Genomic DNA, 23856 nt, shown 5'->3' on the forward strand with positions numbered 1-23856 from the left:
TCCAGTTAGTGCGATTCCCCCATGGATATACCCTGAGGCAAAGGTGGATATAAATGTTAAGATCTTGACTGAATGAAGTGGGGGAGAAAACATGTGATTACCTGAGAAATATGTACTACAACTATGTCAAAATATTTAGTTCAGTTCAGTTCACTTTATTATTGTCCCGGATGGGCAATTTGCGTTGCAGCAGGCATAGAAATGACAAAACTACACATAGAAAAATGCAACGGACAAGTAAAATCTTAAAAAACAGCAAACATCTAACAATATTCACAAGCACAGATTACCTCAAAGACATTTCATACTATAATCAATTTGCCACCTACCTAACCCTACAACAATAAATACATGTATGAGTACACGAACATGATCATGAGTATATATATATATATATATATATATATATATATACAGTACAGGCCAAAAGTTTGGACACACCTTCTCATTCAATGCGTTTTCTTTATTTTCATGACTATTTACATTGTAGATTCTCACTGAAGGCATCAAAACTATGAATGAACACATGTGGAGTTATGTACTTAACAAAAAAATAACCGAAAACATGTTTTATATTCTAGTTTCTTCAAAATAGCCACCCTTTGCTCTGATTACTGCTTTGCACACTCTTGGCATTCTCTCCATGAGCTTCAAGAGGTAGTCACCTGAAATGGTTTCCACTTCACAGGTGTGCCTTATCAGGGTTAATTAGTGGAATTTCTTGCTTTATCAATGGGGTTGGGACCATCAGTTGTGTTGTGCAGAAGTCAGGTTAATACACAGCCGACAGCCTATTGGACAACTGTTAAAATTCATATTATGGCAAGAACCAATCAGCTAACTAAAGAAAAACGAGTGGCCATCATTACTTTAAGAAATGAAGGTCAGTCAGTCCGGAAAATTGCAAAATCTTTAAATGTGTCCCCAAGTGGAGTCGCAAAAACCATCAAGCGCTACAACGAAACTGGCACACATGAGGACCGACCCAGGAAAGGAAGACCAAGAGTCACCTCTGCTTCTGAGGATAAGTTCATCCGAGTCACCAGCCTCAGAAATCGCAAGTTAACAGCAGCTCAGATCAGAGACCAGATGAATGCCACACAGAGTTCTAGCAGCAGACCCATCTCTAGAACAACTGTTAAGAGGAGACTGCGCGAATCAGGCCTTCATGGTCAAATAGCTGCTAGGAAACCACTGCTAAGGAGAGGCAACAAGCAGAAGGGATTTGTTTGGGCCAAGAAACACAAGGAATGGACATTAGACCAGTGGAAATCTGTGCTTTGGTCTGATGAGTCCAAATTTGAGATCTTTGGTTCCAACCGCCGTGTCTTTGTGAGACGCAGAAAAGGTGAACGGATGGATTCCACATGCCTGGTTCCCACTGTGAAGCATGGAGGAGGAGGTGTGATGGTGTGGGGGTGTTTTGCTGGTGACACTGTTGGGGATTTATTCAAAATTGAAGGCACACTGAACCAGCATGGCTACCACAGCATCCTGCAGCGACATGCCATCCCATCCGGTTTGCATTTAGTTGGACGATCATTTATTTTTCAACAGGACAATGACCCCAAACACACCTCCAGGCTGTGTAAGGGCTATTTGACCAAGAAGGAGAGTGATGGAGTGCTGCGGCAGATGACCTGGCCTCCACAGTCACCGGACCTGAACCCAGTCGAGATGGTTTGGGGTGAGCTGGACCGCAGAGTGAAGGCAAAGGGGCCAACAAGTGCTAAACACCTCTGGGAACTCCTTCAAGACTGTTGGAAAACCATTTCAGGTGACTACCTCTTGAAGCTCATGGAGAGAATGCCAAGAGTGTGCAAAGCAGTAATCAGAGCAAAGGGTGGCTATTTTGAAGAAACTAGAATATAAAACATGTTTTCAGTTATTTCACCTTTTTTTGTTAAGTACATAACTCCACATGTGTTCATTCATAGTTTTGATGCCTTCAGTGAGAATCTACAATGTAAATAGTCATGAAAATAAAGAAAACACATTGAATGAGAAGGTGTGTCCAAACTTTTGGCCTGTACTGTATATATATGTGTGTGTGTGTGTGTGTGTGTGTGTGTGTGTGTGTGTGTATATACAGTGGTGGAAAAAAGTTTTCGGACACCCCATGCATTTGTGAAATATTGCATTAAGAATCACTCTTAGGTCTTCAAGTGCAATTTCTTTTAGTACAGTCACAGCCAAAATACTAAATAAATCCTAAAAAAGCCATTAAAAACTTAAAATTGATTGGTTCCATAAAAATACATAAGAAATTTTTATTAAAAGACACAATTTTTGTTGCCAAGCTTCGTGTCTACATAAAGCCAGCACATTTGAAAGTTCTTCAGACACAAAAATGGCTAAAACAAGGAACCTAACGCAGGAAACACACCTGAAGATAAAGATTCTCAGCCAGGAAGGGTACAGCTGCCACCAGATAGCCAGGAAGTGCAGATGCAGTCCTTCAGCAGTTGGATACACTCTGCAGAAATACAGACGAACCAACAGCTTGGAAGACAAACCAAGATCTGGGCGCCCAAGGGTTTCTTCAGCAAGAAATGGCCGCATCCTGATCCGCATGTGCAGGCAAAACCACCGAATGACATCACAGGAGCTTCAGCAGCAGTGGTCAAACCAAACTGGTGTCCAGTGTTCCACCGCACTGTACTGTGGCCGACTTTTAGATCATGGCTTAAGGTCCTACAAGGCTATCAAGAAGCCCCTGATCAATGAGAGACAGAGGTTAGCCGGCGTCGTTGGGCTGGACAGCCAGGAATTGGAAGAAGATTTTGTGGTCAGATGAGTCCAGTTTCCAGCTTTATCTTCCTCCTACTAATGTGAGGGTATGCAGAAGGCCAGGCGAAGCATTATCTCCAGCATGTACAGTACCTACTGTCAAGCATGGTGGAGGCAGTATCATGGTTTGGGGATGCATGAGTGCTGCTGGTGTTGGTCATCTCACTGTCTGTGATGGCACATTGAACTCTACCAAGTATTGTACCATTCTCGAAACCCACATGCTCCTTCTGCGCGTGCACTGTTCCGTCGAGGTAAAAACTGGATGTTTCAACAAGATAATGTCCCTTGCCACACATCCAAGGCCAGTAGAACTTGGCTGCAGGAGCACAGTATCCAGGTCTTAGAGTGGCCAGCTCAATCCCCGGTCATGAGCCCCATTGAAAATCTGTGGTGGATTATCAAAGGTCTGTTTCAAAGCATAAACCAAAGAATTTAGAAGAATTAAAAGCAGTAATTCAAGAAGAATGGGACAAGATTACCCCTCAACAGTGTGAAAGGCTCGTGGGGAACATGCCAGCCAGGATTAGAGCTCTACTACGTGCCAATGGCAGGACTACTAAATATTAATTTGATGATGTGATGGTTTATTTATTTTTTGTTCAGTTTTGAACACATTCTCTGTTATTTGTTGACTTTGATACCGACAATGTTGAGAACTGACATATTGAAACTGTCAAGAATTTAGTTTTGTTAGTTTTTCTTGTAAACAATAAACAAAAAAATATAATTTGTATTTGTTTGTATCTGTCTAATGCAGCCACACCTTTTGAAACACAAAAAAGATTTTTCCACAAATATTTCATGATAATATTTGAGATTGTGTAAAATTTTAAGGGTGTCCGAAAACTTTTTTCCACCACTGTATATATGTATATACATATATATATGAGTACAGAATGAGTAGACAAGCCACGACAATGACATATTTAAATCAATGCTGTCGTCCAAAACAACATCAACTCCCACCCCTATCCTTAAAATAAAAATACAATTAAAAGTAAAATACCATGTCTGGTCTATTATCTCCTGTATGTGCCCCCACATCCACATACCTAACAGTAACTACTTCCTTCTGCTGACATCATTCAGAGCTTGAATAGAGACTGGGATGAAGGAGTTTTTATACCCGTTCCTTGTGGCTGTAGGAACACACAGGCGCAGACCAGAAGGCAACATCTTGTACTCTGTGTTAAGGGGATGGTCGTTCTGACAGTGAATAAATGTAGCTTTGTATAGCACCTGCATGTTAAAAATTTGATTCAGATTGTTGAACTGCACTCCCACGATCATACTCGCCACCTTTACCATTTTGTCAAGGGCATTTTTCTCTTTCAATCCCAGGTTACCGTACCAGCTAACAATAGAAAATGATAGCACTGATTCAATGAATGCTCCATAGAACAGAGACATCAGGGTCTTATCAATTTGAAATTTGGCAAGTTTTCTCAAACAAAACAGTCTTTGCTTACCTTTCCTGCACAGCACTTCAGTATTGCAGTCAAGTTTCAGCTTATCGATCAGAGTGCCCAGATATTTATAGTTGGTAACAAACTCCACAGCATCACCCTTGATAACACTGCACTGTGGAGCTGGGGGAGATCTCCTAAAATAGATACACATGTCTTTAGTTTTAGTGACATTCAGTTGTAAAAAAGCATTATCACACCATGAAACAAAATCGTTGTCAAACTGGACCATGACCGACTTCATCATCCCCAAGGAGGCTGACAATAACTGAATCATCAGCAAACTTAATGATATGTCTGTCGGCATGGCAGCTACAACACTCATTTGTGTACAGAATATATAAAAGGGGAGAAAGTACACATCCTTGGGGCGAGCCAGTGGAGGAAGTAAGTGTGTCAGACAATTTACCATTCACCTTAACTCTCTGAATTCTATTTGTAAGGAAGTCAAGGACCCAGCCAGCAAAGCTTGGATCTAAGCTAGAGTTGCTAACTAGCTTCTCAACAAGCACATGTGGCTGGATAGTGTTAAAGGCTGACGAGAAGTTAACAAAAAGCAGCCTAGCATGGTTCTTGCTCCCTTCAGGTGTTTGAAAAGCAAATTAAGTAAGGTGATAGCAGCATCTTGAACACTCCTCCTGTTTCTATTTGCAAATTGGAGAGGGTCCAGACAGCATTCAGTCTTAGTGAGGAGCTCTGCTTTCACTAGTTTTTCAAATGCTTTCATGACCAAGGAGGTCAAAGCAACAGGCCTGAAATCACGAAGAGCTCTGGGTTGGTTACATTTTGCAACAGGTACTACAGTAGACTGCTTCCACAAGGATGGTACCTTCTGTTGCGTAATTGATGATTTAAAAATATTAACATTATTAAAAATAGTGAAGAAGACTACTAGTTTATCTGACTAGTTTTTGTAGTTATTGGTTTGAAACATCTGATTACACTTTGAATGAGGGATTGAAGCTGCTGAAGAAATAGATTTTCAAGAAGCATCGTCGAGTACGAGGAAGAGATCGATCGTCAGCGCAGACTGTGGATATGGTTTTGAATTCAGGACATATTTAAAGCTAATGTCTGCATGTGTATATTTGCTGTAGCATGACATTAGTATGCTGTTGGTGTTGTTGTGTGTCCCTCCAGAGCTCCACAGCAACATGTGTAAGGAGGAGGAGGTTGTCCTGAGCAGCAGCTGTGTATTGAGAGAGGAAGTCCAGTGTGGAGCAAGAGGAGCCAGAGGCTCCAGATTAAAGAGGAAGAGGAGGAAGTGTGCAGCAGTCAGGAGGGAGAGCAGCTTGTAGTGAAGCAGGAGACTGATGGCTTCATGTTGACTCCTGCTGATGAGGAAAGTGAGCAGAGTGAAGATCAGACTCTGGACTGCATTCATGATGACACTCAAAGTGCAGCAGAGGAAGAGTCTGTTGTCATTATACCAGTTATAAGCTCTGTGATATCAGAAGCAACCAGTGAGCAGCAGCTGCTCTGTCACAACTCTCATGTAGCTGAGAGCCAAGATGAGGAAGAATACCAGCATGGAGACTCAGGATCAACTAGAAACACAGAGCTTCAAGCAGAGAAAAGACATCATGAAAGTGAAATGAACAACAGTCCACACACCTCTGCTGTGATAAACTTAAATACAGGTAAAAGCCTTTAAAATGTGACATATGTGGGAAAGTTTTGAATACAAGTCAAATGTTGCAGAGACACCTGAACAGCCACACAGGTGAGAGGCCGTTTTCGTGCAAAACATGTGGAAAAGCTCAGTGACATATCAGCATTGAACACTCATATAAGATCCCACACAGGTGAGAAGCCGTACCTTTGCAAGACCTGCGGGAGAAGATTCAGTGAGAAGTCAGTTTTCAAAAGGCATTGTAGAATCCACACAGGTGAGAAGCCGTATACTTGTAACGTATGTGGGAGAGCTTTTGCACGTAATATATACTTGATATCCATGAGGACTCACACAAGAAGCCATATATATTGCAAAACATGTGAAACACTTCAGATCTATTGGTAACTTGACAGTCCACATGAGAGGACACAGGTGTAAAGGTGCATCATGTGAGCACATGTTCCAGTTGAAGTCACACACATATGGAGAGAGACTGTTTATTTGCAAAACATGTGTGGCTTTCAGACCTGTTCCATAAAGCATGCTAAGAAAAGTGGGCAGTGAAGTCCAAATCCTGAATTTTAATTGAAATTGCAGGTCTGGAAAAGTTCAACTAGTGAGATAAAGAACAAAAGGAGGAGACTGCTTTAAAGTCTGAATGAATTTTATACTTGCAAGAGTCCTGGAAAACCTGGAAAAGTCATGGAATTAATCATTATAAGTCACAGAACTTGTTTGTGTATGAAGAAATATTGGGAGTTTTTCAAAGAACCATCGTCGAGTACGAGGAAGAGATCGATCGTCAGCGCAGACTGTTGGATATCGTGTTGAAGCCTGAAATAAAGTTACACAGGACAGGTGGGTGAAACCTGATTTAACTAATTTACTGCCATGTCTGTATATTTGCTGTAGCATCACATTAGTATGCTGTTGGTGGTGTTGTGTGTCCCTCCAGAGCTCCCACAGCAACATGTGTGTAAGGAGGAGGAGGTTGTCCCTGAGCAGCAGCTCTGTATTGAGGAGAGGAAGTCCAGTGTGGACCAAGAGCACCCAGAGTCTCCACACATTAAAGAGGAAGAGGAAGAAGTGTGCAGCAGTCAGGAGGAGAGCAGCTTGTACTGAAGCAGGAGACTGATGGCTTTATGTTGACTCCTGCTGATGAGCAAAGTGAGCACAGTGAAGATCAGACTCTGGACTTCATTCATGACGACACTCAAAGTGCAGCAGACAAAGAGTCTGTCGTCATCATACCAGTTATAAGCTCTGTGATATCACAAGCAAGCAGTGACCACCAGCTGCTCTCTCACAACTCTCATGTAGCTGAGAGCCAAGATGAGGAAGAATACCTGCATGGAGACTCAGGATCAACTAGAAACACAGAGCTTGAAGCAGAGAAAAGACATCATGAAAGTGAAATTAACAGTAAGAGTCCACACACCTCTGCTGTGATCAACTTAAATACAGGTAAAAAGCCTTTAGAATGTGACGTATGTGGGAAAATTTTTGAGTGCAAGTCAAAATTGCAGAGACACCTGAAGACCCACACAGGTGAGAAGCCACATACTTGTAAAGTATGTGGGAGAGCTTTTGGACGTAAATATGTCTTGTTAGTCCACATGAGGACTCACACAGGTGAGAAGCCACATACTTGTAACGTATGTGGGAGAGCTTTTGGACATAATAGTGTCTTGTTAGTCCACATGAGGACTCACACAGGTGAGAAGCCGTATACTTGTGACGTATGTGGGAGAGCTTTCAGACGTAATGGTGTCTTGTTAGTCCACATGAGGACTCACACAGGTGAGAAGCCATATACTTGTAACGTATGTGGGAGAGCTTTTGGACGTAATGGTGTCTTGTTACTCCACATGAGGACTCACACAGGTGAGAAGCCACATACTTGTAATGTATGTGGGAGAGCTTTCGGACGTAATGGTCACTTGTTAGTCCACATGAGGACTCACACAGGTGAGAAGCCACATACTTGTAATGTATGTGGGAGAGCTTTTGGACGTAATGGTGACTTGTTAGTCCACATGAGGACTCACACAGGTGAGAAGCCACATACTTGTAACGTATGTGGGAGAGCTTTTGGACGTAATAGTGTCTTGTTAGTCCACATGAGGACTCACACAGGTGAGAAACCGTATACTTGCAAAACATGTGGGAGACACTTCAGAACTGCCAGTCACTTGACAGCCCACATGAGAACGCACACAGGTGTAAAGGTGCATCACTTGAGCACAGAGGTTCCAGTTGAAGTCACACATATACAGGAGAGAGACGGTTTACATGCAAAACATGTGGCAGAGCTTTCAGAGGCCTCTTCCATAAAGCATGCTAAGAAAAGTGGGGAGTGAAGTCCAAATCCTGAATTTTAATTGAAATTGCAGGTCTGGAAAAGTTAAACTAGTGAGATAAAGAACAAAAGGAGGAGACTGCTTTAAAGTTTGAATTTTATACTTGCAGGAGTCATGGAAAACCTGGAAAAGTCATGGAATTAGTCAAAATCATTATAAGTCACAGAACTTGTTTGTGTATAATGAAATTATTAGAATCATCTTCAGTGGATAACCCTCCATATATATATATATAGCTTTAATATGCGTCGATGTGTGACAATGTTTGTTTACCATCTTTTTTTCCTTTAGAATCTTTATTTCAAATATAAATAAAATACAACAAAATGTAGGTGATCAATAATGTAATCAGTCATACAAAATAAAATTAAAAAAAACAATCATAGTAACAGGGGTAGCGTTCAAAAAGGAGTAGGTAGAAGTTATGCACTTATCTTGACCTACCCCTTATTTCAAGTAATGTTGCTACAATTAAATATAGATTCACAGATGCATATTAGCATGCATACATACATAATCAAAGAAATACAATCACAAATGCGAGCTGGAATACTTCTGGTTCTGACTATATGTAAGTGATATGAGAAAACCTAGTTGTAGTGTGGATTGGATACCCATGGAAGGAAGATACGTCCTATGTCAGCTGTGCTTCATATTCATGCAATCTACTGTTTTTGAACAATCTTTTGCTGCTGTTTTTCATTTCATCTGGACATTCATTCCATATTTTGACTCCTTGGACTGTGATGCTGTGATATTTGGAATTGGTTCTTGTCAAGGGTTTATTGAACATGTCCAATCCTCTCAAGTTGTGGTGTTTGTCTCTTGCTTGGAGCAAATTCTGAATATTTTGTGGCAATGACTGATTTTTAACTTTATATCATCTTTATATTATCTGCAAATAATACTGTTTTCATTATTCTGGAGATTACACATATTTCATTGATGTATAATATAAATCACAGTGGTCCCAGAACAGATCCCTGTGGAACCCCACATGTGACATCCTTCAGATTAGAGTTGACGTTATAAATATGAACATATTGACTTCTATTTTTCAGGTAACTACTTACCCATGTTAAAGCAACCCCTCTAATTCCATATTTAAATAACTTTTTTAATAATAAGTTGTGATCAACAGTGTCAAAAGCTTTTTCAGGTCAAGAAATACACCTACTGCATATTCTTTATTTTCAATTGCTGTTGTTATTGTTTTGTCATCTTCTCCCTCAGTTTGTCTCTCCCTTCCTGTGTGCCAGTTATGTTTACATAGAGTTTGAATCTGATGTTTGAAAAACCACCGGGAAAGTGGGGAAAGAAAAAAAAATCTTCATGAGTCCTTGAAAAGTCATGAAAAAGTTTGGAAATATTGTCCATGAAAATGTGAGCGGAACCTGTAATTAAAAGTATGTCTGATTTTGCAGTGAGCACAGTAATAAACTGATCCCAGAAGATTTGTCCTGTTACTGTGATCTTTTGTCAGGGTGTCCTTCGAAATGATTTAAAGTTTTCTTAATATAAGGCCTTAAAAGGTTTACAATTGTCTTAAATTCAGATTCAATGGGTCTTAGATATCTTTGGTCACATTACTGTGAAAATGTCTCCAGCCTCACAGACCCAATGACAGTTTACAATCATTGTACAGACTGAAGAAAGATATTTTTTTTCCTCGCTGTATTTCTCTGAATATTGCAATAATAAATTGCATGTATGACAGCCATGAGATGGTTTTAAATTCCATATAAGGTGGGATTAAAAATGTCTTAAAAAGTCTGAAATTTACCTTGGTTATATCTGCAGACACCGTGTTCTTTGGTGCATATGAGCAACTTGTCAACAGTGACACCAGAATGTGGGAAAAACTGTTTTTACCTTGTGCCTGTTACATCTGTGATCTGTGCCTGTAGACTGAATGAGGAAAAATGCAACGTTACTGCAGGTGTAGATGCACGCAGAATCCACCACGATCAGAATGCAGGTTGGCCAGAGCTCAGTTTGGCTGGGCACTACAGCAGCTGACTTCAGAAAATGAACCCTTTAATGATTTTAGTAAAGTTAAAAAAAAAAAAAAGATAACTTTGTTAGCACGGGATTTCTTTAGTCCCACTGACGATCAGAGTAACATTTCAAATATCACACACGATCCACACAGGTGAGAAGCCATTTACTTGCACAACATGTGAGAAAGCTTTGAGATGTAAAAGTAGCCTGACGACCCACATGAGAATCCACACAGGTGAGAAGTCATAACTCTCCAAGACCTGCAGGAAAAGAAACTTTGATGTGTCTCAAGTAAAAAGGCATATAAGATCTCACACAGTCAAGTGGCCTTGTGTTTTAAAAACAAGTAGGAGACATGTCAGTTCTGGTTCATGGTCAAAACACACAAGAACTCTGGAAGTAAGGAGTCACATGTTTGCAGAGTGTGGTTAAAATGTTTTTTGCTCAAATCACACCTGAAGATGGATAAACACAGCTGAAAATTCTGTGGAGATGCGTTCATGAAATGAATGAAGAACAATGTCATGTCATCATGAGGAGACTGAAGAAGTACATTTTATTAAAATGCCATCAAGACCTGATAAAACTGACCAATCAAAGCAGACTGGGCTTTTTCAGGAGAAGAGCTTCAAGAGACGGGTGGTCAAACTGAGCGTTTCAGACTTAGGGTGAATATGAGTACATTCAGGTTGACAGTATGAGGAAAATAATATATGTTATTTAATTAAAGTGTGAAAACAGGTTCTAGTAGAAACCCCAAATACAAGTATGAACCTATGAATAAGTGGGGGAGAAAACGTGATTACCTGAGAAATACGTTCTACAGCTATCTCAAAATATTTACAGATGGCTCTAAGAACCCAAAGGGGTGTGGGGGAGCAGGGGTGTACAGGAGTTTGGGAATATGACCAGAAAGAAAGAAAATACTATTATAACACACAAAAATCAGTCATGACAAAAATTTTTAAAGAAAGGAACAGAAGAGAGGAAATTGTCATGATGAGGCTTAGAGTCGGTCATACTGGTCTGAATGATATCATGAATGTAATGGGGAAAAAGAATACTGACAAGTGTGAGAGATGTGGTGTGATAGAAAATGTGGAACATATAATAATGTACTGTGTAAAGTATGCATCAGAGAGAGAGAGCAACACGGCGTGAGAGAGAGAGAGAGAGCAACACGGCGTGAGTGGAGTCTGGCTGGAATATTAGGGACAGAGGGAGAGGGAGATAAGATCAGAGATGTGAGGAAAGCACTGTTCAACTTTCTGAGGGAGTCAAGATTGATGGGTAGAATGTAAAGGAGGGGATAGGAGGCTACACACTCTTTTACAGTAGGTGGCGGTATGCACATGAACGTTGCTTGCAATCTGCCATTAAATAGAAAGAAGAAGAAGAAGAAGAAGTGTAACATCCGGCGGAAGTAAACAAGAAAAAGGCGCCAGTCGCGTTTCCCAAATTGACTGAGTTAACTTCGGGAGGTTACTCTATGAGTTAAACCTCGAGCCACATTTAGTGTAGCCTACATTAGACAACAATGTGTTCAGCTGAGTCTTTGAGAGAGTTTGTCAACGAGCGACTAACTGCTGCTGCTGAAGAAATATTGGGAGTTTTTCAAAGAACCATCGTCGAGTACGAGGAAGAGATCGATCGTCAGCGCAGACTGTTGGATATCGTGTTGAAGCCTGAAATAAAGTTACACAGGACAGGTGGGTGAAACCTGATTTAACTAATTTACTGCCATGTCTGTATATTTGCTGTAGCATCACATTAGTATGCTGTTGGTGTTGTTGTGTGTCCCTCCAGAGCTCCCACAGCAACATGTGTGTAAGGAGGAGGTTGTCCCTGAGCAGCAGCTCTGAGGAGAGGAAGTCCAGTGTGGACCAAGAGCACCCAGAGTCTCCACACATTAAAGAGGAAGAGGAGGAAGTGTGCAGCAGTCAGGAGGGAGAGCAGCTTGTACTGAAGCAGGAGACTGATGGCTTTATGTTGACTCCTGCTGATGAGCAAAGTGAGCACAGTGAAGATCAGACTCTGGACTTCATTCATGACGACACTCAAAGCGCAGCAGACAAAGAGTCTGTCGTCATCATACCAGTTATAAGCTCTGTGATATCACAAGCAAGCAGTGACCACCAGCTGCTCTCTCTCTGATGTAGCTGAGAGCCAAGATGAGGAAGAATACCTGCATGGAGACTCAGGATCAACTAGAAACACAGAGCTTGAAGCAGAGAAAAGACATCATGAAAGTGAAATTAACAGTAAGAGTCCACACACCTCTGCTGTGATCAACTTAAATACAGGTAAAAAGCCTTTAGAATGTGACGTATGTGGGAAAGTTTTTGAGTGCAAGTCAAAATTGCAGAGACACCTGAAGACCCACACAGGTGAGAAGCCGTATACTTGTGACGTATGTGGGAGAGCTTTCGGATGTAATGATGTCTTGTTAGTCCACATGAGGACTCACACAGGTGAGAAGCCGTATACTTGTAACGTATGTGGGAAAGCTTTTGGACGTAGCGGTGTCTTGTTAGTCCACATGAGGACTCACACAGGTGAGAAGCCGTATACTTGTAACGTATGTGGGAAAGCTTTCGGACGTAATGGTGACTTGTTAGTCCACATGAGGACTCACACAGGTGAGAAGCCACATACTTGTAACGTATGTGGGAGAGCTTTCGGACGTAATGGTGACTTGTTAGTCCACATGAGGACTCACACAGGTGAGAAGCCGTATACTTGTAACGTATGTGGGAGAGCTTTTGGACGTAATAATGCCTTGTTAGTCCACATGAGGACTCACACAGGTGAGAAGCCGTATCCTTGCAAAACATGTGGGAGACACTTCAGAACTGCCAGTCACTTGACAGTCCACATGAGAACGCACACAGGTGTAAAGGTGCATCACTTGAGCACAGAGGTTCCAGTTGAAGTCACACATACACAGGAGAGAGACGGTTTACATGCAAAACATGTGGCAGAGCTTTCAGAGGCCTCTTCCATAAAGCATGCTAAGAAAAGTGGGGAGTGAAGTCCAAATCCTGAATTTTAATTGAAATTGCAGGTCTGGAAAAGTTAAACTAGTGAGATAAAGAACAAAAGGAGGAGACTGCTTTAAAGTTTGAATTTTATACTTGCAAGAGTCATGGAAAACCTGGAAAAGTCATGGAATTAATCAAAATCATTATAAGTCACAGAACTTGTTTGTGTACAATGAAATTATTAGAATCATCTTCAGTGGATAACCCTCCATATAATGTAACTTATACCATGGTCTGGGTGAATACTCGATTCTGACTGGCTGCAGGGTGTCCGTTAAAAAGTGTTGTAGGACACCTATAAAGAAGTTCCGGTCAATCAAATAGCCTGATTGTTCTAAATTATTGCGCTGGCTCAAACGCTAGTTGGTAACCATGGCAACAGAAACTCAGAACATACGTTAACATACATTATTTCACAGTTTATTTATCACAACGGCAAGACAGTAGACAAGACATGAGTGATTTTATAGTTTCCTTTAACCTATTTGGTGAATTTGATCATTTTGAAGACTGGGATGCAGCAGAAGAGAAAGAGAGAAGAGAATATAAGAAGAAGGAGATGTGACACAAGGACGTGACACCGGAGACACCGGAATGGACTTCGCGGAAGCAACTGTCCTCCGCTTCGCGTCGCTTCTGATAATGGACACCTCGTCTGATAATGGACACCTCTTTTTTTTTTTTTCAGAATCTTTACTTCTCAACTCAACTCAAACTTTATTTATGAAGCACATTTAAAACAACCAAGGTTGACCAAAGTGCTGAACAGGTCCATAGAAATAAACAAGCAAATACAATGAGGTACCTAATAGTACACCATAATAATAACCATAAGATAAATAAAATACAATACAGTAAAATAAAATACAAGAGTTATAAAATAAGATAAAAATAAGATAAATGTTTGGGTGTCCAGCTCAACCAGAGTTAAAAGCCTGAGAGAAGAAGTGGGTTTTCAGAAAAGACTTAAAAACCTCTAGGGTCTGGGCAGACCTAATATGCAGGGGCAGGCTATTCCAGAGCCTAGGGGCAGCCGCCCCAAAGGCTCTGTCACGTCTGGTCTTCAGCCTCGTCCTAGGAGTAGCCAGTAATAGCCGACTGGCCGATCTCAAGGCTCTGGAGGGAGCATGAAAGTGCAGGAGTTCGGTTAAATAAGGGGGTGCCAGCCCATTTAGGGCTTTAAAAACAATCAATAAAATCTTAAAATCAATTCTAAAACGCACTGGAAGCCAGTGGAGCGAGGCCAAGATTGGTGTGATGTGTTTGCGTTTACGCTGTCAAGTGAGGAGGTGGGCTGCTGCGTTCTGGACAAGAACACAGCACGCACATTCGAACATAAATAAAATAGAACAAAATGTAGGTGATCAATAAGGTAATCAGTCATACAAAATAAAAATTAAAAAAAAACAATCATAGTAACAGAGGTAAATATTTAGCATGATGCTGTGATATTTGGAATGTCCAGTCCTCTCAAGTTGTGGTGTTTGTCTCTTGCTTTGAACAAATTCTGAATATTTTGTGGCAATGACTGATTTTTATCTTTATACATAATCTGTGCAGTTTTGAGGTCGACTAAATCCTTCAATTTGAGTGTTATTAGTTTGATAAAGAGTGGGTTTGACGGTTCACTGTAGGTGGTCTCGTTTACTATTCTTATCGCTCTTTTTTGTAGTGGAAATATTGGTTTGGTGTTGGCACTGTATGTGTTCCTCCACACAGTAAGTTATGTATGGAAGTATAAATGAGCAGTACAGAAGGTATAATGACTTTTGACACACGAGATCTTTAACTTTGTAAAGGATTGCAACTGATTTTGATATTTTGTTTTTTAATATAATTAATGTGTGGTTTCCAACATAGTTTATTATCAGTTATTCCTCCAAGAAATTTTATTAGAGAAAGAAAGTTCAGTGTTAGTTTATTGTAGTCAAACCAACTCTTTAGTTTTTTTAAATCATTTTCCACATCATCCAGAAGCTGTTCCAAGTTGTTGCCACAGCACAATAAGTCAGTGTCATCTGCAAATAATACTGTTTTCATTATTTTGGAGATTACATATTTCATTGATGTATAATATAAATCGCAATGGTCCCAGAACAGATCCCTGTGGAACAGTGGGCCCTGTTGACTTCTATTTTTCAGGTAACTACTTACCCATGTTAAAGCAACCCCTCGAATTCCATATTTAAATAACTTTTTTAATAATAAGTTGTGATCAACAGTGTCAAAAGCTTTTTCAGGTCAAGAAATACACCTACTGCATATTCTTTATTTTCAATTGCTGTTGTTTTGTCATCTTCTCCCTCAGTTTATCTCTCCCTTCCTGTGTGCCGATTACGTTTACATAGAGTTTGAATCTGATGTTTGAAAACCGCCGGGCAAGTATGGAAAGAAAAAAAAATCTTCATGAGTCCTTGAAATGTCATGAAAAAGTTTGGAAATATTGTCCATGAAAATGTGAGCGGAACCTGTAATTAAAAGTATGTCTGATTTTGCAGTGAGCACAGTAATAAACTGATCCCAGAAGATTTGTCCTGTTACTGTGATCTTTTGTCAGGGTGTCTACGGGTCCTTTGAAATGATTTAAAGTTTTCTTAATATATGGCCTTAAAAGGTTTACAATTGTCTTAAATTCAGATTCAATGGGTCTTAGATATCTTTGGTCACATTACTGTGAAAATGTCTCCAGCCTCACAGACCCAATGACAGTTTACAATCATTGTACAGACTGAAGAAAAATATTTTTTTTCCTTGCTGTAATTCTCTGAATATTGCAATAATAAATTGCATGTATGACAGCCATGAGATGGTTTTGAATTCCATATAAGGTGGGATTAAAAATGTCTTAAAGTCTGAAATTTACCTTGGTTATATCTGCAGACACCGCGTTCTTTGGTGCATATGAGCAACTTGTCAACAGTGACACCAGAATGTGGGAAAAACTGTTTTTACCTTGTGCCTGTTACATCTGTGATCTGTGCCTGTAGACTGAATGAGGAAAAATGCAACGTTACTGCAGGTGTAGATGCACGCAGAATCCACCACGATCAGAATGCAGGTTGGCCAGAGCTCAGTTTGGCCGGGCACTACAGCAGCTGACTTCAGAAAATGAACCCTTAATGATTTTAGTAAAGTTAAAACAAAAAAGATAACTTTGTTAGCATGGGATTTCTTTAGTCCCACTGACGATCAGAGTAACATTTCAAACATCACACACAATCCACACAGGTGAGAACACATTTACTTGCACAACATGTGAGAACGCTTTGAGATGTAAAAGTAGCCTGACGACCAGGGGCGGAAATCCCGGGGGGGGACATGACTCCCCCTTCAGTAAAGCTGCCCCCCCTAGAATAATTTGAGACACAATTAATAATTTTTAAACAATGCAGTAGTATTTATTGAAAGCACAATGTAAGCGGTGCTCATTATAATCGCGCAATAATGTGCTATTTAAATCTTAAAAGATTTAGTCCCCCCCTCCCATTCCTAGTAGTGGTATATCCCACACTCTTTCCAACGGGCGGGGCTGCTTGGCAGCAGGAGTAGCAGCGTGTGGCTGGACCTGGTGCCCACATCACGCATCGCAGGGTAAGATGTTCACTCACACAGACACAGTTTAACTTACACAAGTTACAACACATCCCATTTACTGTGACAACAAGCCCCAGGCCCAGGCTGATAATATAAACTGTCTCCTGCATTGTTCAAAAGCCTACTCAATTACGAGTGCTGCTAAGCTAAAAGCTAATGATTAAGCTCAGAGAGGACAGGAGAGAAAGAAGAGGGAGAGAACAGGACAAGAGCAGTCAGTGGTGGAGCGGCTCGTAGCTAATGGGTACCTGTCTGTAGGCTCTCCACCTGTCAATGAGACAAACATGAAAGATGTGCAGTTTAACCAACGAGGAGCGGTCATTACGCGCGACTTTGGTGCTGACTGGATATACTCAAGGCGGGATGTGGCGTTTTGTAAATAACAACATGGTTATTGTAGATTAGCTTGGCTAACCGTTAGCTGTTAGTGGAGTCTGTAATAACTCAATAAACGGTCCGTGAATTTTTTTTTTTTTTTCCAGCGGATATCTTAGTTACAACATGATTGAGCTAGCAAAGCAGTTTTGTGTTGCTATGTGTGGTATTTATTCAGTTTTGGGAAATCACGATGTCTAGAAAGCATCAGCTGACAGGGACAGCTAACAGCAGCAGCAAAGCTAACATCAGGACGTCATCTGTTAAAAGCCTCCTGTTGTCAGATACGACATGAAACTACTCCAGTTAGCTCAATCATGTTGTAACTAAGACATCCGCTGGAAAAAATATTTTTTTCACAGACCATGACCGGAGTTATTACAGACACCGCTAACGGCTAATGGCGTCCCTACGCCCCTATGTTGCCCTGGTCAAAATGGTCGCGCAATGATTACGTCACATACAGAGCCCGGTAACTTTACAGGAACCTTTCTCCTACTACGCTCCCTCAGTGGAGACACAGCGGTTGAGAGGGCCGAGCAAGAGGACGTTCCTGTAGTAGTTCCTGCCCCCCAGATAGTACCAGGAACTTCTTCAGTAGAAACGGGCCTTATGAAATGGGATTTTCACCCCTGCTGACGACCCACATGAGAATCCACACAGGTGAGAAGTCATAACTCTCCAATACCTGCAGGAAAAGAAACTTTGATGTGTCTCAAGTAGAAAGGCATATAAGATCTCACACAGTCAAGTGGCCTTGTGTTTTAAAAACAAGTAGGAGACTGGGTGAGGGTGAATAGTTCTAGTAGAAACCCCAAATACAAGTATGAACCTATGAATAAGCATTATATGGGACCTTCAAACACCAAAAAAAAAACCACCCGTGTAGTTATTGCTGCCTTTTTATGAGCCACCAATGATATTGAGACTACTTGTTACAGCCCGGACACTGATATTAGAAATTATAATTGCCAACCATTGGAAGTGGAACACGTGACAACCTCATGTATTTCACCGTCGGAACTTACTAGTGTAACATCCATTTAAGATGTCAGTAAATAAGTCCTGTTATATGGTGTTCACAAATAAGAGAAAAATTGAGGTAGAGAAGTTAAAAATGTATGGGCAGCCATTAGAGATGGTGTCTGAATTTAAGTATCTGGGCCTATGGCTAGATAGTAAATATACATGGAAAAACATGTGGAATACATAGAAACAAAATGTAAAAAAGTCATAAACTTATTGAAAGCAGTGGCCGGATGTGACTGGGGGGCAGACAAACATGCATTACTTGACATATATACGGCACTTATGAGGTCGACACTAGACTATGGATGTGTAATATATGGGGCAGCAGCTCAGACAACATTGCAAAAAATGGACAGATTACAGTGCAAAGCTTTATGTGTATGCACAGGAGCCATGACAACTCCCATTAATGCTCTCTTAATTGAAGCAGGAGAGACACCTTTAGAGTTACGGAGAGAGAAAATATCATTAGCTTATTGGATTAAGCTTAAAGGAAGTAGGGAAAAGAACCCTGCAGCTCAAGTAATACAGGACTGATGGGAATATTCCAAACTCCAGAGGAGTGGGTTTGGATGGACAGGGAATGAATGGGCCAGAAAGTATGGATTGGATGCACTGGAATTCAAACAGTCCAGTCCAGTTAGTGCGATTCCCCCATGGATGTACCCTGAGGCAAAGGTGGATATAAATGTTAAGATCTTGACTGAATGAAGTGGGGGAGAAAACATGTGATTACCTGAGAAATACGTACTACAACTATCTCAGAATATTTACAGATGGCTCTAAGAACCCAAAGGGGTGTGGGGGAGCAGCGGTGTACAGGAGTTTGGAGTACAAATGTCAAGGCACCTGTCAGATCACTTGTCAGTATTCACAGCAGAAATGGTGGCAGTAATTATCAGCCTACAGGAGGAGGTCAGACCAGACAGGGTGGTGGTATGTACAGACTCTATGGCTATGGTGGAAAGTTTACAGTCAGCAAACATAATCAGGGAAGACTTGTTCATTGAAATACAGCATCGTTTGCTCAGGCTTCACAAGGGTGGCATTGAGGTCCAGTTCTGCTGGGTGCCAGCACACACAGGTTTGTAGGGAAATGAGGCTGCTGATGACCTAGCAAAAAGGGCACGAGAAAAGAATATGACAGTCACAGTACCTTATGGAAAAGGAGATGGTAAAGCAATTATTAAAGCAAAAGGCTTGGAAATCTGGCAAAAAGATGGGAATATGACCAGAAAGAAAGAAAATACTATTATAACACACAAAAATCAGTCATGACAAAAAATTTTAAAGAAAGGAACAGAAGAGAGGAAATTGTCATGATGAGGCTTAGAGTCGGTCATACTGGTCTGAATGATATCATGAATGTAATGGGGAAAAAGAATACTGACAAGTGTGAGAGATGTGGTGTGATAGAAAATGTGGAACATATAATAATGTACTGTGTAAAGTATGCATCAGAGAGAGAGAGGCTGCAGAGGAGAGTGAGAGCAACACAGCGTGAGTGGAGTCTGGCTGGAATATTAGGGACAGAGGGAGAGGGAGATAAGATCAGAGATGTGAGGAAAGCACTGTTCAACTTTCTGAGGGAGTCAAGATTGATGGGTAGAATGTAAAGGAGGGGATAGGAGGCTACACACTCTTTTACAGTAGGTGGCGGTATGCACATGAACGTTGCTTGCAATCTGCCATTAAATAGGAGGAAGAAGAAGAAGAAGAAGAAGAAGAAGAAGAAGAAGAAGCGTAACATCCGGCGGAAGTAAACAAGAAAAAGGCGCCAGTCGCGTTTCCCAAATTGACTGAGTTAACTTCGGGAGGTTAGTCTATGAGTTAAACCTCGAGCCACATTTAGTGTAGCCTACATTAGACAACAATGTGTTCAGCTGAGTCTTTGAGAGAGTTTGTCAACGAGCGACTAACTGCTGCTGCTGAAGAAATATTGGGAGTTTTTCAAAGAACCATCGTCGAGTACGAGGAAGAGATCGATCGTCAGCGCAGACTGTTGGATATCGTGTTGAAGCCTGAAATAAAGTTACACAGGACAGGTGGGTGAAACCTGATTTAACTAATTTACTGCCATGTCTGTATATTTGCTGTAGCATCACATTAGTATGCTGTTGGTGGTGTTGTGTGTCCCTCCAGAGCTCCCACAGCAACATGTGTGTAAGGAGGAGGAGGTTGTCCCTGAGCAGCAGCTCTGTATTGAGGAGAGGAAGTCCAGTGTGGACCAAGAGCACCCAGAGTCTCCACACATTAAAGAGGAAGAGGAGGAAGTGTGCAGCAGTCAGGAGGAGAGCAGCTTACTGAAGCAGGAGACTGATGGCTTTATGTTGACTCCTGCTGATGAGCAAAGTGAGCACAGTGAAGATCAGACTCTGGACTTCATTCATGACGACACTCAAAGTGCAGCAGACAAAGAGTCTGTCGTCATCATACCAGTTATAAGCTCTGTGATATCACAAGCAAGCAGTGACCACCAGCTGCTCTCTCACAACTCTCATGTAGCTGAGAGCCAAGATGAGGAAGAATACCTGCATGGAGACTCAGGATCAACTAGAAACACAGAGCTTGAAGCAGAGAAAAGACATCATGAAAGTGAAATTAACAGTAAGAGTCCACACACCTCTGCTGTGATCAACTTAAATACAGGTAAAAAGCCTTTAAAATGTGACGTATGTGGGAAAATTTTTGAGTGCAAGTCAAAATTGCAGAGACACCTGAAAAACCACACAGGTGAGAAGCCGATTTCTTTCAAAACATGTGGGAAAAGAGTCAATGACACATCAGCATTGAGTGCTCGTATAAGAACCCACACAGGTGAGAAGCCACATACTTGTAACGTATGTGGGAGAGCTTACGGACGTAATGGCGACTTGAAAGTCCACATGAGAATCCACACAGGTGAGAAGCCCTACCTTTGCAAGACCTGCGGGAAAAGATTCAGTGACGTATCAGTATTGAGAAGGCATTGTGGAATCCACACAGGTGAGAAGCCGTATACTTGTAAAGTATGTGGGAGTGCTTTCAGACTTAATTCTTACTTGAAAGTCCACATGAGGACTCATTCAGATGAGAAGCCGTATAATTGTAACGTATGTGGGAGAGCTTTCAGACGTAATGGCGACTTGAAAGTCCACATGAAAATCCACACAGATGAGAGGCCGTGCCTTTGCAAGACCTGCGGGAAAAGATTCAGGAATGTCTCTGTATTGACAAAGCACATGAGACTCCACACAGGTGAGAAGCCATTTATATGCAAAATGTGTGGGAGAAGTTTTACAGGGAAACATTGCCTGATTATCCACATGAGAAACCACACAGGTGAGAAGCCCTACCTTTGCAAGACCTGTGGGAAAAGATTCAGTGACGCATCGGTATTGAAAAGGCATTGTAGAATCCACACAGGTGAGAAGCCACATACTTGTAAAGTATGTGGGAGAGCTTTCGGATGTAATGGTTCCTTGTTAGTCCACATGAGGACTCACACAGGTGAGAAGCCGTATACTTGCAAAACATGTGGGAGACACTTCAGAACTGTCAGTAACTTGACAGTCCACATGAGAACGCACACAGGTGTAAAGGTGCATCACTAATATGCGTCGATGCGTGACAATGTTTGTTTACCATCAGGTGTGTTTTGTCATTTTCTCCCTCAGTTTGTCTCTCCCTTCCTGTGTGCCAATTATGTTTACATAGAGTTTGAATCTGATGTTTGAAAAATGCCGGGCAAGTGTGGAAAGAAAAAGGTCCTGAAAAAGTTTTGAAATATTGTCCATGAAAATGTGAGCGGAACCTGTAATTAAAAGTATCACTGATTTTGCAGTGAGCACAGTAATAAACTCCCAGAAGATTTGTCCTGTTGCTGTGATCTTTTGTCAGGGTGTCTACGGGTCCTTTGAAATGATTTAAAGTTTTCTTAATATAAGGCCTTAAAAGGTTTAAAATTGTCTTAAATTCAGATGGATTTCTTTAGTCCCACTGACGATCACAGTAACATTTCAAACATCACACACAATCCACACAGGTGAGAAGACATTTACTTGCACGACGTGAGAACGCTTTGAGATGTAAAAGTAGCCTGACGACCCACATGAGAATCCACACAGGTGAGAAGTCATAACTCTCCAAGACCTGCAGGAAAAGAAACTTTGATGTGTCTCAAGTAAAAAGGCATATAAGATCTCACACAGTCAAGTGGCCTAGTGTTTTAAAAACAAGTAGGAGACATGTCAGTTCTGGTTCATGGTCAAAACACACAAGAACTCTGGAAGTAAGGAGTCACATGTTTGCAGAGTGTGGTTAAAATGTTTTTTGCTCAAATCACACCTGAAGATGGATAAACACAGCTGAAACTTCTGTGGAGATGCGTTCACGAAATGAATGAAGAACAATGTCTCATCATGAGGAGACTGAAGAAGTACATTTTATTAAAATGCCATCAAGACCTGATAAAACTGACCAATCAAAGCAGACTGGGCTTTTTCAGGAGAAGAGCTTCAAGAGACGGGTGGTCAAACTGAGCGTTTCAGACTTAGGGTGAATATGAGTACATTCAGGTTGACAGTATGAGGAAAATAATATATGTTATTTAATTAAAGTGTGAAAACAAATAATATATGTTATTTAATTAAAGTGTGAAAACAGGTTCTAGTAGAAACCCCAAATACAAGTATGAACCTATGAATAAGCATTATATGGGACCTTTAAACACCAAAAAAAAGACACCTGTGTAGTTATTGCTGCCTTTTTATGAGCCACCAATGATACTGAGACTACTTGTTACAGCCCGGACACTAATATTAGAAATTATAATTGCCAACCATTGGAAGCAGAACACGTGACAACCTCATGCACAAATCAATAAAGAGTCAGTTATAGCAGTATTTTTTGATGTGGAAAAAGCTTATAATGTGATGTGGAAAGATAGAACTATCCAGGTAAGGATAGGAAATGAAATATCGAGTCAATATGTGGTGGAAAATGGCACCCCGCAAGGGAGTGTAATAAGCCCATTCATTTTTTCAATTATGATTAATGATGTTTTCTCTCAGATTCAACCAGACATAGGCAGATCTCTTTTTGCTGATGATGGGGCATTGTGGAAAAGGGGTAGGAACATCATGCATATTAATGGAAAGGTGCAAGAAGCCATCGATAAAGTTGAGCAGTGGGCATATGATTGGTGATTTAAGAGAAAACAAATACAGTTGTCTTCCTGATGTTAGCCTGCAGATGTATGGAAGAATATTGGAGAGGGTGAGTGCTTTAAGATTCTTGGGAATTCTTTTTGATTCCAAGTTAACATGAGTAGATCACATAAATAGTTGAGAAATGCCAGAAGGTTTTAAATGTCATGAGGTGTTTAAGTGGGGTGGGACGGGTCGCTAGCTTCTCATCATTAAAAGCCATCTATGTGACAGTGATCCGGTCAGTGTTTGATTATGGGAGTGTGGTTTATGGTTCAGCCTCAAAAAGTCTGCTAGAGAGACTGAATAAAATTCAGGCTCAAGCTCTGAGGCAGTGTTGTGGAGCAGTAAGAACAACCCTCATCCCAGCCCTGCAAGTTCTGGGGAAAGAGATGC

At 41.0% G+C, this 23856-nt stretch overlaps 2 protein-coding genes across 2 annotated transcripts in view; both read left to right on the top strand.

The window, feature by feature from the left end:
- The window catches only part of LOC125883639 (gastrula zinc finger protein XlCGF57.1-like), a 49129-nt gene that overhangs the window by 23837 nt on the left and 1436 nt on the right, over positions 1-23856 (top strand). The window contains exons 4-5 of the mRNA XM_049568084.1: positions 12791-12958; positions 21092-21511. Coding sequence (XP_049424041.1) covers positions 12791-12958; positions 21092-21511 — 588 coding nt within the window. The remainder of the gene's footprint in view (positions 1-12790; positions 12959-21091; positions 21512-23856) is intronic.
- Positions 7017-9679, top strand: LOC125885683 (oocyte zinc finger protein XlCOF20-like). Its single transcript, XM_049571384.1, has 3 exons — positions 7017-7422; positions 7591-7842; positions 7927-9679. Exons 1-3 carry the CDS (start codon positions 7017-7019, stop codon positions 8232-8234), a joined length of 966 nt encoding a protein of 321 aa, XP_049427341.1. The 3' UTR covers positions 8235-9679.

The sequence above is a fragment of the Epinephelus fuscoguttatus genome, linkage group LG3, assembly GCF_011397635.1.
Source record: "Epinephelus fuscoguttatus linkage group LG3, E.fuscoguttatus.final_Chr_v1".
In the NCBI taxonomy this organism is placed as follows: domain Eukaryota; kingdom Metazoa; phylum Chordata; class Actinopteri; order Perciformes; family Serranidae; genus Epinephelus; species Epinephelus fuscoguttatus.